At 33.8% G+C, this 24,490-nt stretch overlaps 1 protein-coding gene and 1 long non-coding RNA gene across 5 annotated transcripts in view; one reads left to right on the top strand and one right to left on the bottom strand.

Moving 5' to 3' along the window:
- The window catches only part of LOC112127649, a 159,572-nt gene that overhangs the window by 36,485 nt on the left and 98,597 nt on the right, over positions 1–24,490 (top strand). For both annotated transcript variants that reach the window (XR_002910667.1, XR_002910668.1), the window contains exons 3-5: positions 7,366–7,445; positions 11,984–12,115; positions 12,180–12,433. This is a non-coding gene — a long non-coding RNA (uncharacterized LOC112127649). The remainder of the gene's footprint in view (positions 1–7,365; positions 7,446–11,983; positions 12,116–12,179; positions 12,434–24,490) is intronic.
- LOC106673851 (carboxyl-terminal PDZ ligand of neuronal nitric oxide synthase protein) overlaps positions 2,022–24,490 on the bottom strand; it is a 405,816-nt gene continuing 383,347 nt past the window's right edge. For 2 of the 3 annotated variants that reach the window (XM_014406194.2, XM_014406195.2), the window contains 4 exons: positions 15,234–15,409; positions 14,931–15,155; positions 10,414–10,533; positions 5,401–6,224 (listed from right to left, as the gene is read on the bottom strand). In XM_014406194.2, coding sequence (XP_014261680.1) covers positions 5,706–6,224; positions 10,414–10,533; positions 14,931–15,155; positions 15,234–15,409 — 1,040 coding nt within the window. In that variant the 3' untranslated portion in view covers positions 5,401–5,705. Of the gene's footprint in view, positions 3,123–5,400; positions 6,225–10,413; positions 10,534–14,930; positions 15,156–15,233; positions 15,410–24,490 lie in introns of those variants that run through there. The other variant, XM_014406196.2, reaches the window with a different exon arrangement.

Below are 24,490 nucleotides of genomic sequence, written 5' to 3'. Positions count from 1 at the left end.
ACTCCTATATACAAACCCAATCACACATGCATATCCTCTGTCTAGAATCTGGGTCGGAGGGTACTCGATATTCCGCCCCGACCTGGCTTAGCGGAGCAGCGGTGGAGCCTTGAAATAATATGCTGCACCGCCGCCCAGCATGCTCCTATTCTAACATAAACTAAATTTAAACTTTAACCTATGAAATAAATACCCCACTATATACAATCCATAATCCCAATATCTCTTAGAAACCTAAAAAGTTTTTCCTTAAACTCGCTGCCATGCTCGAGCATTCTCCTATAATCTGGCGGTATTCCATTTCAGTCCCTATATGGGGCCAAGCTGCAACACCCCTCCAACATGTGCGACACCGTGAGTCTGTCAACTTGGCATGCTGGGCACCTAGGACTCGCGCCAACCAACAGGTACCCATGAGTCGCACGTGTGTGGCTGATCTGCAGGCGGGTCAGGACAACAAATGCTGTATCTTCTGTTTTGATAGTTTTGAATAATAGAGCTTCGAAATTTTGAAATTGAATGGCCTCATATATATGTATAAAGTAGATATATTTTTTGTAGTTTTTTGGCCTGGGATTCAAACTTCACTTTTTGGATAATCCTGATAGCTTTTTATTATTATAATTAGTAACGTATTTATCCTTTCTTTTATTATTATTATTTTTTTAATACAAAAAGGTTGTTAAATTTAAATTTAATGTAGTAGTAGTACTTTAATAAGTAGCATTGATTAGTAAGAACGTACCTGAAAACAAAGTGTTACAAGAACTGTATGTTGCCCCTAGCCCCAGTGGTCACAACCAATTTTTATGTGGCTCTAGACATGCTATTCACTGAATGCTGATTGCCACCTAAATTTGCCAACTGTCAAGATGCTCATCTTGTCATATGTGAAATAAAGTACCTATGTATACATACTCAATACTCAATACTCAAACTCACACTAACACCTCCATCAATAGGTGAACATCTAAAATTCGGTTAAAACACCTAATTTTTTATTTTGTTTTTGCATTTTAAATGTTTCACTAGTTTTCAAAAGTTTTTTTACATTTTGGGTACAATTTCTGGATGAATCGATATCTGACATCTAGTAGAAATAGTCAAAGGCATCAATATTCAAACTTACAACTAACACCTCCTCCGGTAATTGAACAACTAAAATCTGGTTAGAATACTTAATTTTTGATTTTTTTGCATTTTAGAAGTTTTAAAAAGTTTTTACATTTTGGGTACAATTTCTGGAGTGATAGGTATCTGGGATCTAGTAGAAATAGTAGAATACACCAATACTCAAACTTGCAACTGACACCTCCACCGGTAGGTAAAAAAATTACACACCGGTTAAAACACCTACTTTTTTGAAATTCTTTTGCATTTTAGATCTATCGGTATCTGAGATCTAACAGTAATAGTTGAATACATGAATTCTCAAACTTGGAACAAACACCTCGGTGGGTTGCTGTGTTTTCCCCAGGATTTGTCTCTCTGAACATTGTTGTAAACGTGTCATCCCCAAAGAAGTAAGAACGTGCCTAGGGCGAGCAATGACCTTAACTGACTAAATGCCTTTTACATTTACACTGCCTTTCTAAACGTAATTTTTAACTTGGAATCTGCAGGTGCTATCTTTTTAAAAAGATTGAATAATACACTCACCTCACCATTCATCCTTTTTATCTGCTGGTGCTGTTAGAATTTTAATAAGTTGGTTGTAACATTGTTTAAATTTTTTTTTCAAATATAATGCCCTACTTTTTTTACACATTTTGAATGTCCTTTCCATTCTAATAACAATACCAGAAACTCAAAATTTCATTTTGGAAATATTGAAATTTTCCTTCAGAACTCAACAATTTCAATTTCGTTCTGGAGGCATTTTAGTTTTCCTTCAGGACTAGCTAATTTCTTTTACTTGACTTTTTAAAAAACAGAATATTTCTAAATAATTATTTTAATGGAAAACCCCTTGGAATTATAATTTTCTAAAATATATTGGTACTGATGAATGGTAGAAAAACTTCCAGTATAAAATAATATTTATTAGTACATAGTAAAGATAAGTCTTTCTTTTTCTTGAATGGTGGTCAGAAAAAACATCCAGTATAAAATAATGTTTATTAGTACACAGTAAAGATAAGTCTTTCTATTTCTTTTCTTTTTTTAAATTATTTATCTTAGAAAACTTAAAAAATACATAAACATGGCATAAAAAAACAGAGAGCTGCAGATCATCCATTATAATAAGCGTACAACTTGCAAAATCTCTCCAAATTTCATATAGATACATTTAAAATTATGCTCTTATGAAGAGTAGAATTCGTCAAACTGGTATTTTAATTAACATTAAAATCAATTGAGAATCCTTTGTTGTACTCAACAACATATCAAAATCTCTTCATAATTTAAAAAAAAAATACAGCGTAATTATACGACAAATATTTCTAAATGCATTACTACACGTTGAATTTATCTTTCAACAGGTAGAATGTAATATTGGATTAAAGTTTTGTCTTTGTACAAATGAAATTATTTGACTGAGCATATGAATTGTAGGAATGGTAACCTACAAGAGTTCATTATTGAACAAAAACTTCTAAACACATATAATACATATCTGAGGAAACAAACAGAAATTTAAATTGAGTTCTTACAGGTTCTGACATCAGTCATTTATAAATATCATTAGTGAAAACAAAAAGCACCCATTTGTACTTATAAATGATCTATTGAGAGATTAATTAGTGTCTTAACAATAATAAAACTAAGCATTTACCTAAATAAAAGAATAAAATACTGATTAATTAAGGATTATAGTCTTACAGTCTATAGTTTTTATTATAAATAAATTGCTTATAACATTCATAGTAACATAATCATTAAAAAATTTGTCATGGTGGAGTCATGGTTCAAATATAGCGTGTCATGAATTTTCAAAACGTCGTCACTTTTCCAAGTTTCAGTCCGAAGAGTTTTCGCCTTTTCCTTGTCGGCAGCTTGCTGATTAGAAACAGGTTTTCAGGCTCTTCGATTTCCAACGAGTCTACGAAGCCGGACTCGGGCCTTGAAAGTGGAGGCTGGATCATTTCAAACCATCGGCTCACTTTAGATGTCGGGCTCATCTGGAAAAAAATGAAATTGTTGAAAACAGACTGAATTCAGAATATTTTTTTATTTTACAAAAAAAAAGTGTTAATAATTTATGTTTTAAATTAGTATTGCAGAAATGTGTATAGCAATTTGGAGATATTGACTTTTATTTTTAAACATGAATATATGTGCATTTACTTTGATCGTCCGATCATCTTGGTCTGCCAATCCTTACGGGATTGGTCTGTCACACGCATTTCGACATTTTGTCATCTTCACATATACATCTATAGAGACACGCTGAAGATGATAAAATGTAGAAATGCATCTGACAGCCCACAACGGTTGCTAAGGACATACAGGTTTATCACAGACCACAGGAGGAAATCTGAAATCTCTCAATATACATTGCTCGCTTATATGTATAATCCAATGTGGGTGTACATGAATCAATCGGCATCGAATTAGTTATGCTTTCCAACATAGCCCTTTGATATGTAGATGGGTTAATTATTATTGATTCACCTATTTATGCTTGACCGTGTTTTAATTTGTTTTAATTAAATTTAATTTATGTAAACTTAATAGTAAAAAGCAAACATTGAACCCACTTTGTGTTCATTCAAAAGGCTATGCAGGAAATAGTTTGTTTTTAACTAAATCTTTAGTAATAATTAGAAAAGATTTTCATAGGAATTTAAACAGTGATTAAGTGTTTAAATTTTATATACATCGTGATACTCACCATTGTGATTTCAATATGTGCTCAGCAGTTAAATCAGCAAAATGTGTAGCATTAATTAGATGCAACCTGAACCGTGTTATTAGACCCATTGCCTTTGGTTAGAAAAGCCCATTTTACCAAATTGGCCAGAGAGAGAGGTAAAGGGATAATAAAGGGAAACAATTATTATATACAATTAATTGTAATAAAAAATATAATACTGAATTAATTAACATATGGTGAATTTAAGCTAAATTGCATTCTCATTAACACTGAGGTGATTTTGTCGGAGATGCAATCAACAAAGACATCTATATAAATAGGCCTTGAATACATATTTTGATATTTATATATAGAGCTTCAAGATTACTTGGAATAGCTTAGCATACAGATTAAAATCTGACTATTTTTAGCACATTGTTCAGATTACAAGGCTGCAAATATCTGTACCGTGTTGGTGTTCTTATCGATAACATTAACGCAAACCTTCATACAAAAATACTTTTATCAGTTACACTGATCATCCATAAAAAATTCTACAACCCACATATTTTAGTATTAATTTTAAATTTTATTCATAATCTTTGTAAATTTTATTGTTTATGACACAATCCAAATAATGACTGATGAAAACAATATTTACCTGTTTTTTCTTTTCTTTTTTAAAAAATAAATATAATATACAATAGCTATGTACATTATCATAAATCAATGATATGTCAACATTTAGAAATCATCTGAATTCAAAATATATACATATTTTTATAGTTCAAACTTAATTACAATTTCTTTTCTATCGTATATTGTTTAAAATTAATTATTTACAACTTAATTAATTTACGCAGTGGGGAAACAAATTTAGTTTTGAAAATTTAAATCAACCCAATCGTTGCCAATACTATCTTAATTTTTGTTACATTTAAATTTATTAACAATAAAAAAAATAATAGAATAAAAATAAAAAATAAAAACTTGCAAGGGCTTGTCTTTTATCATGCCAAACAGGCAATATTTATAACTATTGAAAACATCTTATTTACAACAGACACTGCAATCTGAAGCAGTAAATTAATCAACGAATTTATATGAAAAGATAGTAAAACCTTCCTTCTTTCCAAAAGCAATAAAAGTTTGTTCATACGTTTAATTATGAATAACTATCATTTATAGTCATTTCAAATTATTTTTTAATCAGCAATGAATAGTTTATTTGTATTTTCCCAAAAATACAAAGTGCTATTTCAAGAATCCTATAATGTACAACCAAGCCAAATTGTAAAACAAACTGGAAAAATTGTGAGTTCTTTGTTTAGTCTGTGGGTCTGTCATGAACCCAGTGAAGAAAGAAGGATCAAAATGATCGACGGCGACCAAATTTCAAGTCGCAGACAACATTTAGAAATCTCACAATTGTGTAGTAGATCAATTTAGCTTTATACATTATAGAAACTGGGTTACCTTAAATGTTAAATTATGATGGCTTTGGGATTTTAATGAAACTGTCTTTTTCTTTCCCTTTTTTTTTTGCAATATTTACTTGATTTCAGATATCAATATAGAATAAAATACCTAAAAAATATAATTATTTTTGGCAATTTTTGTTTACAGTTTTTTAAACATTTTATCTGATGTGAGCCTGTTAAGTATAAAATGTATTAATAGGAACTTTGTAGGAAGAAATATTTACTAGGCTAAAATGTAATGCTTTTGTTTTTAAACAAGAAGAAAATAATGTACAACTATACATTTTACAGATCTGTGTGATTTTATCAATTCACCCCATCTTAAAAAAAGAAATAATAATGTATGATAAGCTCGACTAAATTTACTACTGCATATGGACAGCATATAAACAAGAATTTTGAATGTTTGTGTTATTATGAAAATGAGTTCACTTTGTTGTATGCCTGGCCCAGGCCGTCCTCTGTACTTGAGACATGAGTTCACTCCTGTTCGGAACTTTTTCAGAAGTCGACCTCTGGATGAAACTTGGCCTTGCGTCCTGCAGTCTGAGCGAATTGAGATCAGTTGATAAGCGGGCTGCTGCGCCAGAAGAATGGCTCGGTTGTGTCTGTTGATCATCACAGTCTGCGTCCAGGGGCCTTATGAAGTGGTCGTCCTTCATCTCCGCTCTGGATTCCGGTGGGGTCTGGGGTGCCCGGTGTGGCATGACAGGCGTCCCCGGGAAGGACGCCGCCCCGCTCGCCCTATTGCCTGAGGTGCCGAACATCCCTTGAGACATCGGAGAGTAATAGGCCCTCAGCCTCTGTATGAAATCCATTTGTGGCTGTTGCTGGACGAGCCCCAGGTTGTAGTAGGACCCTGACAGCGACTGTGGGTGGAGGTACTGTGAACCTGTCATGTCCGACAAATACATGGGCCCAACAGTCGGCATGTCGCACATCATATGCTACACAAAAAGATTTTTCATTTTATTAAAAAGTTCTCAAACAATATATTTTTTAAAATATGAAAGTAACTATCAATCTGAGCCTAGAGAAATTTTGAAAGTTTAAAAAAATTGAAATGAACCATGAACACTGATGATCAACATAAATTATCTTTGATCCACATAATAGTAGGTTAATGTATGACACATCTACACAATGCTCTACTATTACGATTAGCGGTATTCAGCATTTAATTATGCTGTAACATTAAAAGTGTCTTAATACCGCATTAGTATTTTGTACCTTCCCATATTCTGTTATTTTTACAGATAATAATCTTTTTAGAAATTGAAAAAGAAAAAGAACACATCGATTCTTGTGTATATTTAATTTTTAGTTTAGTTTTTAAAATTTTATTCTGTATTTTGTAAATAGAAAAGGAAGAAGACGTTTGACAGCTAGCCAAAGCTTGGTTATTCCATGATATGGAAATACATAATTTCTGGTGGCTTACCAAAGTAGGCTAAAGTAATTTTTTTACGCAAGAAACAACTACCAAAAATCCCGAATAGAAATTTTAGGAAAATCAAAAAATAATTATTTTCCTCAAAATTTTCGCCTTACAGATGCCTGAGATTTTAATCGAAAATCACATAAATAATCATCTTGCACATGACCCAACCAATGGATACATGGGATTAGACCTTATAAATTAAACGTGGCTTCCTTAGATAAATAAGAACAGGAAATATAAAATAAAACGGTTGAAAATGTTTTGTCGATTCCTTCTTTTTTTCCTCACTTTTAATGATATACATTTAAATGTTGTTGATACATTTGAAAGAAGAAATATTCTACTTTCCAATGGTTGTAATAACGGTGTATTTGGATAAAATCTGGAGGAGTTAGGAATTTTCAGATGGAACACTGGACATCAGTGGTCAACAATTTCCCCTCCTCCGAATAATGCTTTAAAAGGTGCTTAGGTTTTTGCAACTGTTTAAATATCTATTCTCATTTAATTCTATCTTGAAATTATGTTTATATCCTACCAAAATGCCAAATAGACTGATGTATAATAACCATAAAATACATCCACAACAAAGGCAGAAAACCATTTTTAGCAAATTATGTAAATTAATTTTTTTTCTCTGCTTTTAGGGTCCATTGTTAAAAATGCTCGTACACGTGCTAATGTTTTTCGAGCAAGTACCACCAAAAAAGTTTCTTCAGTAAAATCTGTAAGTAAAATCTTTGTTACTACGTCCTTAGCCTCCCTTGTAAGTTTTATCCCAGTTTAAACTTGGCCGTAACTTTCTCAAAGCATGCCAAAACATTAACATGGCCTTAAAAGTCTCGCCTTTAAAAGGACCCGCGAGAATTAAGGCAAGCCATTTCATGGAGTAGATGAAATTGATGATTGTTAAAAGATTTAAACAATTTTAAGTGGGCGAAATTCGTCTTTCATTTAATAAAACATAAAGGAGGGGGTTAAACATTGTCGAAACTTTCTAATAATTGACAGGAATGTGTAGTCAATTTTTAAAATATAAGTTAAATATGAATAAATCCCTGCTGTTTTAAGTATTCAATAATTAAGCCTACGGCAACGATTCATTAATGACCTGTGCTGGCTCAAATGTTTTTTAATCACAAATTTCAAGTTATCGTGTAACTGGTGTAAAAAAAGGGAAAAATTGAAAATTTAATCAAATAAAATATGAAAATTTAATTTTTGACGATTTTTCAAACTTAACTTTAGACAACATTCAGTTACACATCGAAATTATCGAGTTCTGAAAAAAAATGTCAATTCTCTAGAATGAATCAACGAATTTGAGAATAGTGGTATCATTATTTTACAGAATGGAACGGACTTTTTTTTACTTGGGTATTCTAACTACGAACCAGTGTTTTTGAAAAAAAGCACATTTATAAGTATGTCGGGTCCGAATGCAGGGCCGCTGGATTCGAACCCGGGACCTTTACGTTACAGTGATGAACACAGTGTCAACGCGTGAACCATTGCGGACACCGACGCCCCCCTAGCACCAATGTACTTTAAAAATGTCTGAAAAAAACACCCTCAACAATTTTTCGATTCATTCTGGAAATATTGAAAACCTCAATAATTACAATTTACCGTGTAACTGTTTAAAAAATGAGAAAATTGAAATTTAATTGAATAAAATAGGAAAATTTAATTTATGTTTTTTTTGTAATCTAACTTTAGACATCAACAGTTACACGATGAATTGACACTATCGAATTCTGAAGGAAAATTTCAATATCTGTAGAAGGAATCGATAAACTAATGAGTTTTTGGGACCATGTTTTTAACATAACGTACTTTCAAAATGTGTGAAAAAAATTCTTCCTCAAAAATTCTAGAGAATGTACATAAATTGAAATGAGGGAGTTCTGAAAAAAAAAATCACAACACTTCAATATTTCCAGAACAAATCAAAGAATTTTCATGTTTCTGGTATCGTTTTTTCGAGTGGAACGGACTTTTAGAATATGCGAAAAAAATCCATCCTCAAAAATTCATTGACTTGTTCTGGAGATTCTGGAGAATCGCTATAAATTGAAATTATTATCGAGTCTGAAAAAAATCAAAACACTTCAATATTGCTAGAAAAAACCAAAGAATTTTCCAGTTCCTGCTAACATTTTTCGAATGGAATGGACTTTTAAAATGTGCGAAAAAATCTATCCTCAAAAATTCATCAACTCGTTCTGGAGATTTTGGAGAATGAATAAATGAATAACGATAAATTGGTATTATCGTGTTCTGGAAAAAAAATCAAAACACCAATATTTCTAGAACAAACCAAAGAATATTCCAGTTCCTGATATCATTTTTTCGAGTGGAACGGACTTTTAAAATGTGTGAAAAAATCCATCCTCCAAAATTCATCGACTCGTTATGGAGAATCTATGTAAATTGAAATGATCAATTATTCTAAAAAAAATCAAAACACTTCAATATTTCCAGAACAAACCAAAGAATTTTCCAGTTTTTGGTAACATTTAAAAAAAATTATTTTGACTTGTTAAATGTCACTAAAGAACCTTTCATTTGAAAAAAGAGTTGATCACCATATCGGCTTAACTGCCAACTGATTGAAATTCTGATAGCACCAGCATATTTTACGTGAAAAATTACTTTTGGAACCATATATGTTTTACAATAAAATAGCATAAAAATAAAGGCCACGTCTTTTATAAAAGTTCACACGGTTTATAACATTCATGCGAAATCAGCCTTGGGATTTATGTAATACTTTTGCCTATGCAGTATGATTCTCCTAAAAGCATTGAAGAGGGGCCTGTGGTCTTGTCCAAAATTCTTAGGTGAAAGAAAAAAATTCGAAGTTTGAATTTTAACACCAACTCTGAATATAGAGATCTGCGTATTTATTTAATTTTAATTTTAAATAAAATGAGAAAAAAGTTGTCTGAAAATTTATATTTTTTTGTGAAATTGTTTAGCAAATTCAATACGATTACGGTTTTCCTTTTAAACCGTCATACTGTGATGTTCCCTACTAATGAAATTCAACGCGCGGAACATTGCAATCGGTACAGCGATTAAACGAATGATGTACTGGTTCCACCTGTTCGCAATGAGAACGGCCACAGCTGTCAGCTGAAACGTGACGAAAAAATGTTTCTTACTTATCCCATGCGTTTATCTATTCCTGTTAGTGCGAGTTATTTCTATTTACCTCCTGTGAATTAAATTCTCCTAAGGCCTTTTCGCCTGTCGACTGCCAAAATATAAATTAATACGTTCAATGCAATTCAAAATTTAGCTTCCCCTAGGCTCAGAAAAATACAAGAAATAATATCTGCTTAAATATATGTAAATAATATACACACTTGTTTTTAGTGATTAATACATAAAAAAAGATAATTACCATGTTTGTTTTAGCCATTTCCAAATAAATCAATTAATGCCTCATTGGCATTATAATTGTTATTTGCATTATTTTTTTCATCCTCTGTTAAGACCTGTAAACACACGCATTTCACGCAAAAAGAAGTGTTATTCGTAACGTCAGACATTATCCAGTGCATGGAACAAAAAGAGCCAAAAGACTAAATGTTTTTATGAGCAGTGAGATATAGCAAAGCGTGTTAGTGTTAAGCGAAAACGTTCTAATTATATACAAACGGATTTTTGTTTAAGACTCTTCGTTTTACCTGAGGTACTGATGTCACCTGATTGCCTTGTAGTCTCTCCTGTTCTTGGAGATGCTGCACCAAGGAGGATATGTGGTCCAGTAGTTCCTTGTTGTGAACAAGCAGCTGGTGTATCCTCGCCTTTAAAAAGACAACGTCTAAATAGTAAAATTCTCAAGTGGTAAATTAACAATGCATGCACAAATGTATCGACAAGAGACGGAAGTTTATCGGAGTATTCATCACTCCCCCGGAGGCCTTTGAACAAGCCGTTTCGGTAGATTTCGTCAAAACACGTGTAAACCGCACTTCTAGGAGTATAAATAGTTAGGAGTCGTAACGGCTACAATAGCAGACGTTTAAAAGATCGGCCAGGAAAGGGGGGAAGCGAAAAGAGCGATTTCAGGGAGAGAAATCGTTATAAATAGAATCTTTGTGTGAGGTTCCGCCCGTGCGACTATTAGAACTGACAAATTTTTCCTAGGAGGTTTCGGGGAATCTGTTTATTTTTGATCCAAGGTACCGACCGATAAGAGCTGACACGGTTCGACGGAGAAAAAAACTATATATTTTCATTAATGGGCAAGATTAGCAGAAATCTCAAGAAAGGCTGATTTGTATTCGACCATAGGAAAAAAATCCATATTTAGCCAAAGCAAAATGTAAAATATTGAATCCTTAACTGATGACATCCAGTCCAATTAAATGAGACAGCCATGCTCTTTTGAAGTTTGACGCCCGCGGCTTCGTCTTGTTGGATGTGCCTGAAATTTAAACGACCTCCATCAGGTAAGGATCGATTGGGGACATTGACAGATAAAGTCACGATTCCTTTCGTCCTATTATCTCCACCGGCTTCAATTTATTCCAGATCCACCTCCCACCCCTCTTTTTTTTGTTTGACTGTTTTGATTTGTTTCCTTTAAGGCTAAATTGTTTGCAGTGTCCGCATGGAATAAATGAAGCACGTGAGCAGCCTTGGGAAACATGCATTTCGTTTCAGGGATTACGTTGGGACTGTACTGCCCCCTTTTTCCGATTATTTATCGTTTTTTCCCCCTTTATTCAATAGACTTTTCCCACCGGTTCTACCGCTTAAAAATTGCAAATTTACGCATGCTGGTTGATTTAAAAGTCCAATTATAGGAACAGAATGTAAATACTTATATTTTTTTATATCAAACGAACAACCACATTTACATTACCGGACATAAACAAATTCTGCCGGAAAGTAGTCACGTTCAGCCTACAGATTAGGATAAAATTGGATTAATAAGGGGAAAACCATAATTGTGGATGGCTAATTGGCTTTAAACAATCAGACAACGAAATTGGACAATTTACTCATTTTCAACGGCCCAACGTTATATCCGATTGTCATAATCAGGATTATATTTTAAACTCATTATCTTCAAGAAAAAACCGCACTGGGCGGGGATCAAACAAATATTAAATTTAAATATTTTACTAAATTAAAAATTCAAAGAGTAAAAGTTTTGGAAGTTGATGATTGTTTGTTCCCCCAGGATAGCCATTATGAAGATGAAATCATGAACTTGTTTAGAGGTTTGATTCGATGAAATAATTACAGGTCAAGTTAACCACGTGTTGGCGCTGAACTACTCATGATCTCATGACTAAACACACCAGGACCGTGGTTGGTGACCAACTTCGCTTTGACCGTGCTGACGAGATTTATATATAGACAGGGTTTTTCTGCAAGGTGCGCACTACCTAATTCTATTTTTGGGGCTCTTTACGTATTCATAATATTAGAATTAACATAGTTACAGGCAAGGGAAAGACACTCGCGACCTCCTAGAAACGATCAACGTAGAAGTATTCGTGTACGAGAAAACCTTCCGGATGCGGATATCACTCGCCAAACAGGAACATCTTTCTCAGGGTGTGAAGGAACTATCTATTACGGATGGCACAACAGGGATAGTCAGGATCAGGACATACCAAGTTTTTGGTGATTCTTGTTGAAGCCTGAATAAAGAGAGATGGATTCCAGGTCGTTTCGAGAAGCTTTCAGAAGGTATGTGAAGGACAAACTTAAAAATATCAATTGATACTTTTATTACAAGTTTAAACGTTTCAAGATTTTTATTGCACGTTTTGAAGGTTTTTTCTGCAAGAAAATCAGGTTTTTAGTAATAAAATACTCATTTTATTAATATTGAAAAAAGATGTTGATTTAAGTTCTGATTATCATCAATCATACTAAACTACATGAAGGCTTAGCCATAAAACCTAATAGACCTAGTTTCTGACGTCAAAATATGTCGCTGGGTTGCCCTAATTGCGTCTGTCCTTCACATTTTCCCCGTCTTTTTCACAAATGTCCTTATCCTATTCTTCTGACTCCCTTACTCTCTTTCTCTGCTACGCAGTCTTTTGCGAATCGTCTGTCATGAACAATCTCTCTCTAATTATCTCCCAAACGACAACCCTTAAGAGTTCTCTTGTATCCACACATCTGAATAGGTAGGTGTCCGGCCCGAAGTCTCACGCCTACCCCCAGTGAGTACCTACCCGCTACACTAGTCAATCAAAGAACTGACTGTGATAGTTTTATCGTAAGGAGAATTACCATCAAGCTAAATGTTAAGTTAGAAATCAGCAGCAAAAATTTTAAATAATATCGACACATACACAAACACAGCCGTTCAACAACCTGCGGGGTGATGAATATATAGTTTCCATTCATTTTGGTCTGCCTTCCCCTCTGTTACGGTTTCTCACCATCTTCAATGCTGGTTCAAACAGCGGGATAGACAGATCGCAATGAATAAAACTAAACTACGGCTATATTAGAACAAATTTTAAAATTAAAGAAAACGTACTTTGGTGACGTTTGACGTTCAGGCGAGTGGAGGATGGATTAACGGGCCTCCCCGAATTGAGATTTATCAAATAAGTACCGTCAGGGTTTTGGCTCATAAACCAAGGTTTTTGGCACTGTGTCAGTAGCCGATTCCCAACCTTTTGTTTCCACATATGAGAGTGCGGACAGTTTTGGCAAGTGGCTCGTAAACCTACCGCTAAGCCGTTCCGGCCTCTCAGCCCGTGTAAACATCGTTATGATCCCCGTTTGCCAACATTCTGACCAAAAATCGCTCTTGCTCGTCGACAATTTGTAAGAAAACACTCGTCTTGGATCACAAGCGGAAAATGAACCGAAAAAGGTATCGGCTTCGGTCTATTTATACGATTTATTAAAACCAGGAATTTACCGTCTGTTTTACCATTTTTAAGCTATAAAACCGAATAATTTTATTTATAACTTTACTTGCAAAAATTAGAAAAAATAATATAAGTGACCACATTAGAAATTACCCTTTATATTGTATAAATAAAAAGTTTGCTATTTATTTATTATTGCTCGACACAAATTTGTTTTCTTTTTCTTGATTTCTTTAGAGATATGTAAAAATAAAGCGTCCTTCTTTTTTTTAATAGTTAAGTTTGAGAACCGCGGGAAAAACGGTCTTGTTTACTACGACTCACGACTACAACTGTCCGGATCTTATTGTCCTAAAAATACCGTCATTTTATTAACAAACCTGTACAAGCTTTAAATAAAGATAACGATATAATTAATTACTTAATCTAGGTACTATCAGATTCTTTTTTAAATTAAGAGTTTAGAAATATTTTAATTTGGTGCGATATATGCCAATATATTTTATGTAGACCATATTAGTTTGATGGCATCTTTCTCAACATCTCACTCTCTCGCTCTCGGACACTCACTCACGGTCAAAATCTCTCTCTTTTCTTTTTCTCTCTCACAAATTCTCCCTCATTAACAATCTCTCAGTCACTCTCTTATTCTCACGTTCATACATTCACTTCTTTCTCTTTTTCTTTCCTCTCTCTCTCTCTCTCGCTCTCACTCACTATCTATATCTCTCATTTTTCTTTCTCTCTCTCACTCTCTCATTCACTATCTATATCTCTCATTTTTCTTTTTCTCTTTCATACATTCTCCCTCATTCACTATCTCTCTCACTTTTCTTTTTCCCTCTCACAAACTGTCCCTCATTCACTATATCTTACCCACTCTCTTACTCTCATGTTAAATGTAAGAAAGGTCGAACTTTTCGTGATTAAATAAAACGATTACTCACTCTTTTCCTCTCACACTCATTCACTCTCACAATCTCTCTCTCTCTCGCGGTCACTCTCACTATCTATCTCTCTCATAAACTTTCTCTCATTCACTAACTTTCATTCACTATCTTAATCTCATGGTAAGTGTAAGAAAGGTTTAACTTTTCGTGATTAAATAAAACGATCACTCACTCTTTTTCTCTCATACTCATTCACTCACTTCTATCTCGTTTTCCCTCCCCCTCTCTCTCTCTCACATACTCACTCACCATCTACCTTTCACTTTTCTTTTTCTCTCTCATGCACTCTCCCTCATTCTCTCCCACTCTCTTACTCTCTCGTTAAGAGTTAAGTTAACGTTGCGTGATTAAATAAAACGATCCAGGTGGCCACTTTTTTTTTGGCATTGAGTTTATTACCTGAGCTTCGAGCCTGGCGGCCGTTTCGGCAGCTAGCTGATCTCGAAGAAGGTGGACTTGTGCGACAGCGGCTTGAGTCTGCTGCGTCTGCTGGTCCAGCTGTTCACGCAGTAGCTGCAGTTCGTGGTGAGCGCCGAGTGGCGTCCCTGCGCTGGGGAGTCCGCTCCCCGAGACATCGAGGGGTTTCAGAGGTTCAGATAGCGGAGAACTGTACGTCTCGCCAGCCTGAAGAAAAAAACAACAGAGTTGATTAAAAAAAAGCATTACAATTTAGAAGTTTCGTGAAAGTGGGGCAATACACACCATAGGAGATTTGCGTTGGTGGTTGTTATTCTGAGGTGGTGTCATTATATCCAACCTCATCGGCCTCTGAACCGGGAGCGGCGAAGACGTCATTCCAGACACTACATCCAAATTGGAATTCGATTCGTCGGCTCCCATTTCGTCGAAACTCAAATGATCCGAAAAATTATCTGAAACTAAAATTTTGAATTGTTATGGTACATAATCAAAATGTAGGGAAATATTAATTAATATGGTGATTATTGATGTGCTGATAGTAAATCTAATTATTTCTTTCTCTTACGCAGAGGTTAATTGAAAATAATGGCAGAACTTGCAGTATTTAACGAAAAAAATGTCTTGCTCTTCTAGCTTTCTTGATACCCTCAAAAGATCACAGTTGTATCTTATCAAAAGCACTCGAAACCATTCGTGTAAATTTTTCCATCGAAAGAGTTGAAATACATTGGAATCATTTTTGACCAAAAACAGTCGAATAACGACCACTTAAAGCCACAATCCTGCTTGGCAGGTGGTACATGTCTTGGGAGAAGTAGAAAATAGAGAAAAACTGTTACTTGTCAGGTCCTAGGGAACACAAGACAGAAGGGTAACGAAAGACTAATAGAAAGAATTGTCTTCAGTGTCTCCCGAAACCCTAATCGACCATTATATGGTACAGAATTGACAAGGAAATTTTGGACTACTTAATCAGATAAATTTAATGGAAGGGTCACTATTTAAGGCTAGATAGTGAACTCTGACACAAGGGTAACGAGGAGGCGATAAACTATCAATAGAATTATCTTTCGCAGCACTACTAAGACCAGAACCTTTCCATAAAATTCTGAACTACCATAAAAATTTGCAACAATCAGATAGGCCACGCTAAAACTAATACCTGGTGGGACCACACCTCAGGACAAGGCAAGCAAAAGACTTGGTTAAGAAAGTCTCGCTTTAACTTTACTACAGACAGCCGAGTAGAGTTGCTACAAGCAGAGGACACCTCAGTACACATTACATACTACTGTATTGTCAAGGAAAAGTATTCATGGGCGAAGCTTAAATATAACTGAAGGGCGACTATCAAAGATTAATGAGAAAGCGTAAAGCTGGATAGTGACAGTGGACGAGCACTATAGTCCGATTTTGATGGTCTTAGTGGGACAAGATGTCATCTCATACAAACTTTCCTACCTAGCAAACTCGTGAGGAAAAACGAATTTTGTTTTTTACAAAAGTTTATTACAATTGTTTATTTCATGCTAGAACCGTTTTTACTCCATATTAAAACAATCCTAATCTTTGGAAACTTTCAAGTTTTTTCCCTGATAACACCTTAATTTTTTTAGGGAATATTCCATAAATGATAGTCTTATTCTCGAGTGAATATATTTTCTAATTTGACAAACAGTAAAAAAAAGGGGCTAAAATGCTATGGCTTTATTATATAGGATTTTTGGAGGACTAAGAGTTGAAAACCTGTTCTAATTCAAAAAATTGATTTACTGCTGTCCTGTATAGGTTGAATTCGCAAACATTATGACATTTATTATTACTTAATAAACGTACGGAGAGTAATAAGTTGAAACTTTTGTTCAAACATCCTACAATTCTGACAAATCGATTTGTCGACCAAAATAAACAATGTTCAGTGTAAAAATTGCCCTTTTAGTGATTAAAAAAGATTCACTCAACTTTTCTCCTGTTTAATTATGCAGTTTGGACAAAAATATTGTAAATTGCACAAAATATATAGTTTATTTATACGTATTTTGGAATTCATTCAAGACAGACGCCTCTGAGGGCGCGTGTATTTGTCGTTGTTATTGCGTAATTTAATGTAATACATAAATATGTTTTTGTTTTTCTGCATCAATTTTTGCACAAGTACACGACGTTAGATTATATTTCGTTTTTAACGTTTCCAGTAAATGTTATGAACTAATTTTTTCAAGCCGGTAAGGTAAAATACTTGCGCGCATGGCATCAGTATAAAACATAACAATAACAATAAAAAATATCGTCAGATAAGAAGGTTGGACCGATAACAAAGGTATCGTACAGTCCTTTTTAATCCTTTTTAAACGTTTTTAAAAAAAAAAGGATTGAATATCGCACTCACTCAACCATTCGTCATTTCTATTAAGGTATTGTAGGGTAACAAAAATAAAAAGCGAATTTGTTGAATTCGTGAGAAGCGGTCAAGAATGAGGTAGTTTAGAAAAACACTTTTTTTTCTCCCCCGACGTTTCATTATTCTGGTCATTTTCAGGGTCTGGGTAAATTACAAAACATATGTCGATTGAAAAATATTCAATTTAAGATGTAATTGTACCCAGGCCCTGAAGATGACCCGAATAAAGTTCTGAGGAGCTCTCGGCTTCAACAAATTATGAAACCACAGGACACTGAGAAACAGACATAAAAAATGACGGTGGAACCGTAAATTCAGGAATTAGGCCGAAAGGGCAAGTTCTTGTCTTTTCTCCATATTATGTATCGTGACATTCACATGATTTAAACGTAATGTGAAAGAAATATAGTTTATGCTGTACAATTTTTTGAGTAAATTTTCCGTCCTGAGTTTCTTGGAAAATTCATTAGTTCAAAAATGCTTATAAACCGTACAGCACTTTTTACAACTCCTTTAGCTATTACATATTGTAAAATATCTATTCAATGATTCCGAAAATTAATTATCAAAACAAGTTGATAACATTCAGAGAAAAGTATCGTTTTTATGCTGAAAAACGTGATTTTTTGGAGAGGCATAAAATTAAGTTTACCCGGTTAATTCTGTTCTGAATCGCCCAAAAATTTTGGTAAGTACCAAGTACGAACAAGAGAGGTAGAAATGAGTCGAGGCCGCCAAAAAAATACCAAAATCCTGCACCGCAGTCAAAAGTTAAAGAATATGTACAAGAAATTTACAGCATTTTAAATTCACCAAAAATAATTTTCCAATACGTAATACATTAAATAAATTGGTTTTAGTCTGCAATATCCCAGAGGAAAAGATAGAAATTTAAAAAGTGTTAAAATCAAAAATATTTAAAAAAATATGAAAATGGTTTTTTAAATTTTTTAAAGATACTTCTAGTTCTCGGAATTTTCTTTTGAAAGCCACATTAAATGAAGAAAAGCCTGACAAATGTAAACAAATAAAATTGTCTGCCCTTAACCAAGAAAAATCTATTATACCGAGAGAGAAGACATGGCCATTTATTTTTACTCTGCTTTTCTTACTGTAAAACTAAATATGGTTCCAAACCTAACTTTTCACCTAGAGTTTGCTGGTCGTATTAAAAGATAAGCAATAAGCTGTGTGAAAGCAATAAACCTTTTTTTCCAAATGTTATTATCCTTTTTTGAAACATTTTGAAAATCCTTATCATTCTAAAAGAAGATACCAGAAAGAAATTCTTTGATCTGTTCTGAAGATATTTTTTAAAGAACTCGATAATTTTAATTTATCATGATGGTTTTTGATTTAAAGTTAGGTTAAAAAAGTCACCAATTAAATTTTCATGCTTAATTCTATTTAATTTTCAGTTTTCATCCTTTTTTAACTAATGTTAACAAATTTTCAACTAATAAATTGAAATTATCGAGCCTTGAAGTAAAACTCGTAACGTAAAGTATCTTCGAACGAATTGGTGCTTATTTTCAAACACATTGAAAGTCCCTTCTGTTCTAGGAAAAAAGTATCAGAAAATTTATCTGTTCGTTCTGGGGATATTAAAGTTTTTCTTCAGAACTCAATAATTTCAGTTTATGGTGTTACAGATTGTAGTTTTTTTTCGAGGGTTCGCAACAGCAAATAAACCATCAGGGTGCCGATGTTTTTGAAAAACAAGCCCATTTGTAAATATGTTGCGTTCGAATGCAAGGCCGCTGGATTCGAACCCGGGACCTTTACCTTACAGTGATGAGCGCCGTGTCAACGCCTAAACCGTTGCGGCCACCTAGGCCCCCCCTACTGATTGTAGTTGTCTAAAATTAGGTTAAAAAATTGACAAAACGTAATTTTTCAATTTTTTTAAACCAGTTACATATAAATTGAAATGTTTGAGTCCTGAAGGAAAACTTCGATTCTCTACAACAAATCATAGAAATTTTGAGGATGGATTTTTTCATTTACTTTGAAAATCCGTTCTATTCTTTAAAAAAATGATTCCAGAAATTCAAAAATTCATGGCTTTCTTCTGGAAATATTGGAGATTTCCTTCCGATCCCGACAATTTCAATTTATCGTGTAAATTATTTAGTTCCGAACGAACATACGTCCTGAACGAATCGATCAATTTTTTCGAAACATTTTGAAAATCCTTTCCGTAGTAAAAAATGGACTAAAATGTCAGAAATTTATCATTTTGCTCCAGAGATGTTGATGTTTTCCTTCAGGACTCGATAATTTAAATTTATCGTGTAATTGGGTAAGAAAAGAGAACTGACTTACTGAATAGGTGAAAAAGCGCATTACATTTGAAAAAAAAGTTATCACCAGGTCGGCTTAACGGGCCAACTTAATAGAATCCTTACACCAGCAGATTCAAAAATTACCATTGGAACTGTACTTAATTTTACAAAAATATAAGCAGAATGAAAATAAAAAACCATGCCTTTTATAACAACTCACACTTAGGAAGGACCCCAGGGTAATAGTATAGTCATTGGTTATGCGTTTTCAGTGTAAAATAAGAGGGCCAAAATTGACCTCCACCTTCTTTTTAGGCTCAATAATTGACAGTGATGGAATATCCCAAAGGCGAAAGTTTTACGCCAGCGAGAGGGAAAATTTTTTGACGGAAGGAATGAAATATCTTTTTGAATCTGCCAGCAGTCTCATCACAATAAACACTTCCTGGCATTAAATTTCAATTGATTTTCACCCCAAAACGGGCTTAAGGCATTCGGAACAAAGGATGGACCTCGGTGCTTAATTCCACTTTTATGAATATGGTAGCCCTTTAGAAAAGCCGTATCCTCCTATTCAGCTTGTTAAGAACCAAGATTTAAAAATGTAATATCTCAAAAATAATATTCTACGCTTAAATTTCCGATATTTATTAATATATGGGTATGTATTAATATATATAATTATTCTATTGAATATCAAGTTCTTTAAGTTAGATTAAATATAGTCCCTGACCTGAACCTTTGATTGGAATTAAGAAAGAAACATAAATTCCTCTTTTTCAGAATTGGTCTTGTCCTTCTTACAGCTAATCAGTGAATACTCGCTAAGGGCCACCCGCAATTTTATCATGATTTATTTAATCAGTTAAAAAATATTAATTAAAAGAAGAAAGTAGGTGGGCTTTTTTAAAATAAATAAATTGTTATCTTCACAGTTGTAAAAATTACTGTAGGTTTCTGGTTGAACGGAATGAAAAATATAGTTTAAGTTTCATTGTTCGTACAATTAGAGGGTTGGACCATTGGATTGAGTCAATAGGCTGATTGAGCGAAATTTGGGTAAAGAGAACCTTCGGATTTTCGCCTGAATAGACATTCCGTTTCCTTCCTTAGTGTGTCTTGTGGTTTTACGATTTGACAAATGATCCGGTAGTGATCTGTCTTTAAGCGGTAGATCCAAACACAGCCCGACCTTAACGGCTGTTGCGAAGATAGTAAATCTTAGTGAAACACGGGACGATTCGATCTGCCAAGTGGCCGGGAGGATGAACGTCAATAAACAGACGAATTTTACGGCGCGCGTTAAACACGCCGGAACGTTTATAAAAAGGTGGGATGGTCTACCCTTCCAGGAGTTCATTACCATTGTTAGAAGGCGGAAAATGTAAATCCCAAATCGATAAAAAACTTCTACCCTTGTAAAAACACAACGGTCGTACTAACAGTTTTTCTAAGGAAAATAAAACAAATTTGGAAATACTCATGGCAGAAAAATCAATATCCAGTTATAAAAACAAACTAACCTTTCTACCTATTTGAAAAAAAATACATTTCTTAAACTTTACAAGTTATGAAGCAGATAAACTTAATGAAGCCATCAAATCTTACTGTAGATTTGGAACTTTTAATTAATAAAAATTAAACCTTTCATCTCTTTCTAAATTTCTTTTTCTCTTTCTAAAATAATTTAAAAAAACAACATTGTAAAAACAATATAAACCGCATATATTCTGCCATAAAAAGTGGCATACTCGCAAGACGGAATTTATTTTAAAAAGGTGAAGATAGGGTTAATGGGCTATTAAGGAAGGAGACTAAGCGTAAAACTTTATTGTGTAATTAAGGAAGTAAACTAAATATCTACACTTGACTTTAAATGCCACTACCGAAAATTTTCAAGCCCCTGGTAAATTTATAACGTAATAATAATAAATGAAATAATAAATATGTAATGAAATGTTTCAATTTTGCATAAAATCTTTGTTTTTTGTTTACTAAATATATAAATGTTTTTTTTTTCAAATTCGTCATTAAAATGAATAAGTGTAATAAGTGAAAGTGTGTGTGCACGAGTGAATTGAATTGAATTTAACATTTTATTTATAAATGCTCGCAAAATTAGGTCTCATTTAACGACCATTCGAACTTACAGATAAAGTTTAATTAATTACAAATATAAAACATGTATAATACAAATATAATTTTTTTAAGTATTTTTAATGTTTTATTGATTTTCTACGAAGTATGATTTAACATAATCTAGTGAGAGAAAACTTTTTAGTTACATCCTATAAACATTTAAAAGAGATTAATTAAAGATTTAATAACATTATATATTTTATAACATTAGATAAATTTCTGTAAAGTTATATAGATTTAGGAAAGGATGTATTGTAAAACCAGTATGGACGTCGGAACGGCGTTTTATTTAAGTGCGGTTTGGGAACGTGAAAAAGTAGTTTTTCTTAATAAAAAAACGAAACAATATTAAATAGGTGTAATGGTTTTTGTATTGCTATTATGTCATCCAAAATAATCAAAATTTTGTATTTTAATAAATCATAAATTTAGAGAGAGAGAGAGGGGGGAAGGGGAAAGAGAGGAGAGAGAGTGGGAGAGAGAGAGAATAAAAGAGAGTAATGCTTTTACATGCAAATCTCGGCGTACAGTACAACAGTTTTGTCTGATCTATCTGTTAAGACGGTTTAGTACTAGAACGGATTTACTTATTTAATGCACAAGCTAAACTATCAAAAAGTGTGACCAAGGAAGGAAGTATGAATGAGTGAGTACGTGAAAAGCTTGAGTGAGTGAGTGAATGCGTAAGTGTGAGTTAGTGAGTGAGGGTGAGAGTAACGTTTTCCTCCGGAATTCTCGGCGTCCAGTACAACTGTTTTGTCTCATCTATCTGTTAAGATGGTGTAGTATAACATCTGAGCCGTGAAAGGAGGTATTTACTTATTATCACAAGTTAAACAATCAAAAATAGTGCGCAAGGATGGAGGTATGAATGAGTGAGTGAGAGATAGAAAGAGTGAGAGAGAGAGAAAGATAGAGAGAGAGAAAGAGAAAGAGAGAGAATGTGACGGAGGGGGAGAGTAACGTTTCCCCCCGGAATTCTTGGCTCCCAGTACAACAGTTTTGTCTGATCGATCTGTCAAGATGGTTTAGTATAACAGTTGAGCCTTGAAAAGAGATATTTACTATTTTTATGCATAAGGTATACTTTCAAAGAGTGTGAGCAAGGAAGGGAGAAAGGGATAAAGAGTGAGAGGAAACGAGAGCGAGACACACCAACAATGCACACCCTCCTTTATGATTACTGTTTATTGATCAATTGATTCTTCTTTCGAGAAAAGTCATTAGCTGTTGTTGCTGTAATTTTAATCTTTGGGTATACTTGTAACCCTGGGTTATGCCTCTATCGATCGGATAGATAATAAAGGTAGCATTGTTTTCCTCTTCATTGCATAACCTACAAGTAGTGTCATCTTTGAATGACCAAGTGTAGATGTTTTCTCAGGTACCAACGACACTTTAGGCTATATGATATCCCTGGGTTTTACTCTGTTGTAGCAATGTAATTACCGATTTTAATAATGATTTTTTAACCATGAACTATGACTCTAAGGCTCGCCGATTTTTCGTTTTGTGTAGTTTCATTTTAAGATGCAGGAATCTAGGCATTTGTTATCCAAATTATAGGCTAAAGTTGGTCTTGCACATCTGCCTCTGGTCGGTTTGTCTGCTTGTTCATAGCTCGAAATTCTTCGTTTGCGAGTAGGCGAACAAATGTCGTTCGACTACACTTACTGTGTACTCGCGGATCAAGATATTGTTACGCTTTTATATCCTCCCAGGTTTTGGATACATTCACCTTCTATTTTGGATGTGATATTTTCATGTAATAATGCTTTAGAGCTTACTTGGTTGTAAATGTAACCTCTCTTAAGAGTTTCATTACACAAGCATTATTAATATGTATTTCAGCTTGGAAAGACAAGGTGATTTTCCTAATGAATGTCCTGAAAATTCCTGAACCGACCCGTTTGCCGGTTTTGGAGTAATCTGTTTATCATTTAAATATATTTGTATTTCTTTTGATTTCTTCTTCCCGTTCTTAGCCTGTTAACACTTTGTAGGTTGTTTCAAACCCCATAGTCAGAGCCAATTTCCATGACTGGATGTCTAATTTTATTTGTTATTATTGTACTACCAAAACATTAGATATTGATTTATTTTGTGGAGTCTGTATGAGTTTTAAGCTTCTTATTGCATGCGTATGTTTCCAACAGAGGTTGGCTGTTTCTAAAGCAGTTGATGGTGTTCTTGTCATTGACCCTAAGAAGCGTAGATTTTTCAATTTTTGCATGCTACCTAATTTTAGGATTGTTTGTTTCTGTTGACCTTTAGTCCACCAGATTAAAAAAAATTGCCTTTTGATCTATAATATGGTCGTAACCGATCATTTTTGATCTGCCTGTCCTCGCTGTGTGATCTGTCAGGACTTTTTTCATATAAAATTCGTTATATCGTTTTATCTCTTACGCTATGAAAAATAGAGGGTAATGTAGTAACCATCGGTATTCGCGATAACCAGTGGTCTAGACATGAAAAATCGTCTCATTTTTGTTTCTGAATATTTTAAGCCTTTTTTGTTTTATATATTGATAACGTGTTTGTCCACGTGATCTAACAATAACACTTGTTTATTTATACGCCTGTCATTTCCAGCCGCAGGGATGGTGATAATAAAAGCTGACCTTGCGTTCGGATATAGCTGCAACGGGAAACGAGGTCTGCGAACCCTTTTGTCACTTCGGATTTTAGATATTTCATTCTAAAAAAACTAA

Source organism: Cimex lectularius, unplaced genomic scaffold, assembly GCF_000648675.2.
Source record: "Cimex lectularius strain Harlan isolate CLEC.00 unplaced genomic scaffold, Clec_2.1 scaffold12, whole genome shotgun sequence".
NCBI classification, from domain to species: domain Eukaryota; kingdom Metazoa; phylum Arthropoda; class Insecta; order Hemiptera; family Cimicidae; genus Cimex; species Cimex lectularius.
The sequence above is the reverse complement of the archived record's forward strand: the minus strand, read 5'-3'. Positions and strand labels throughout refer to the sequence as shown.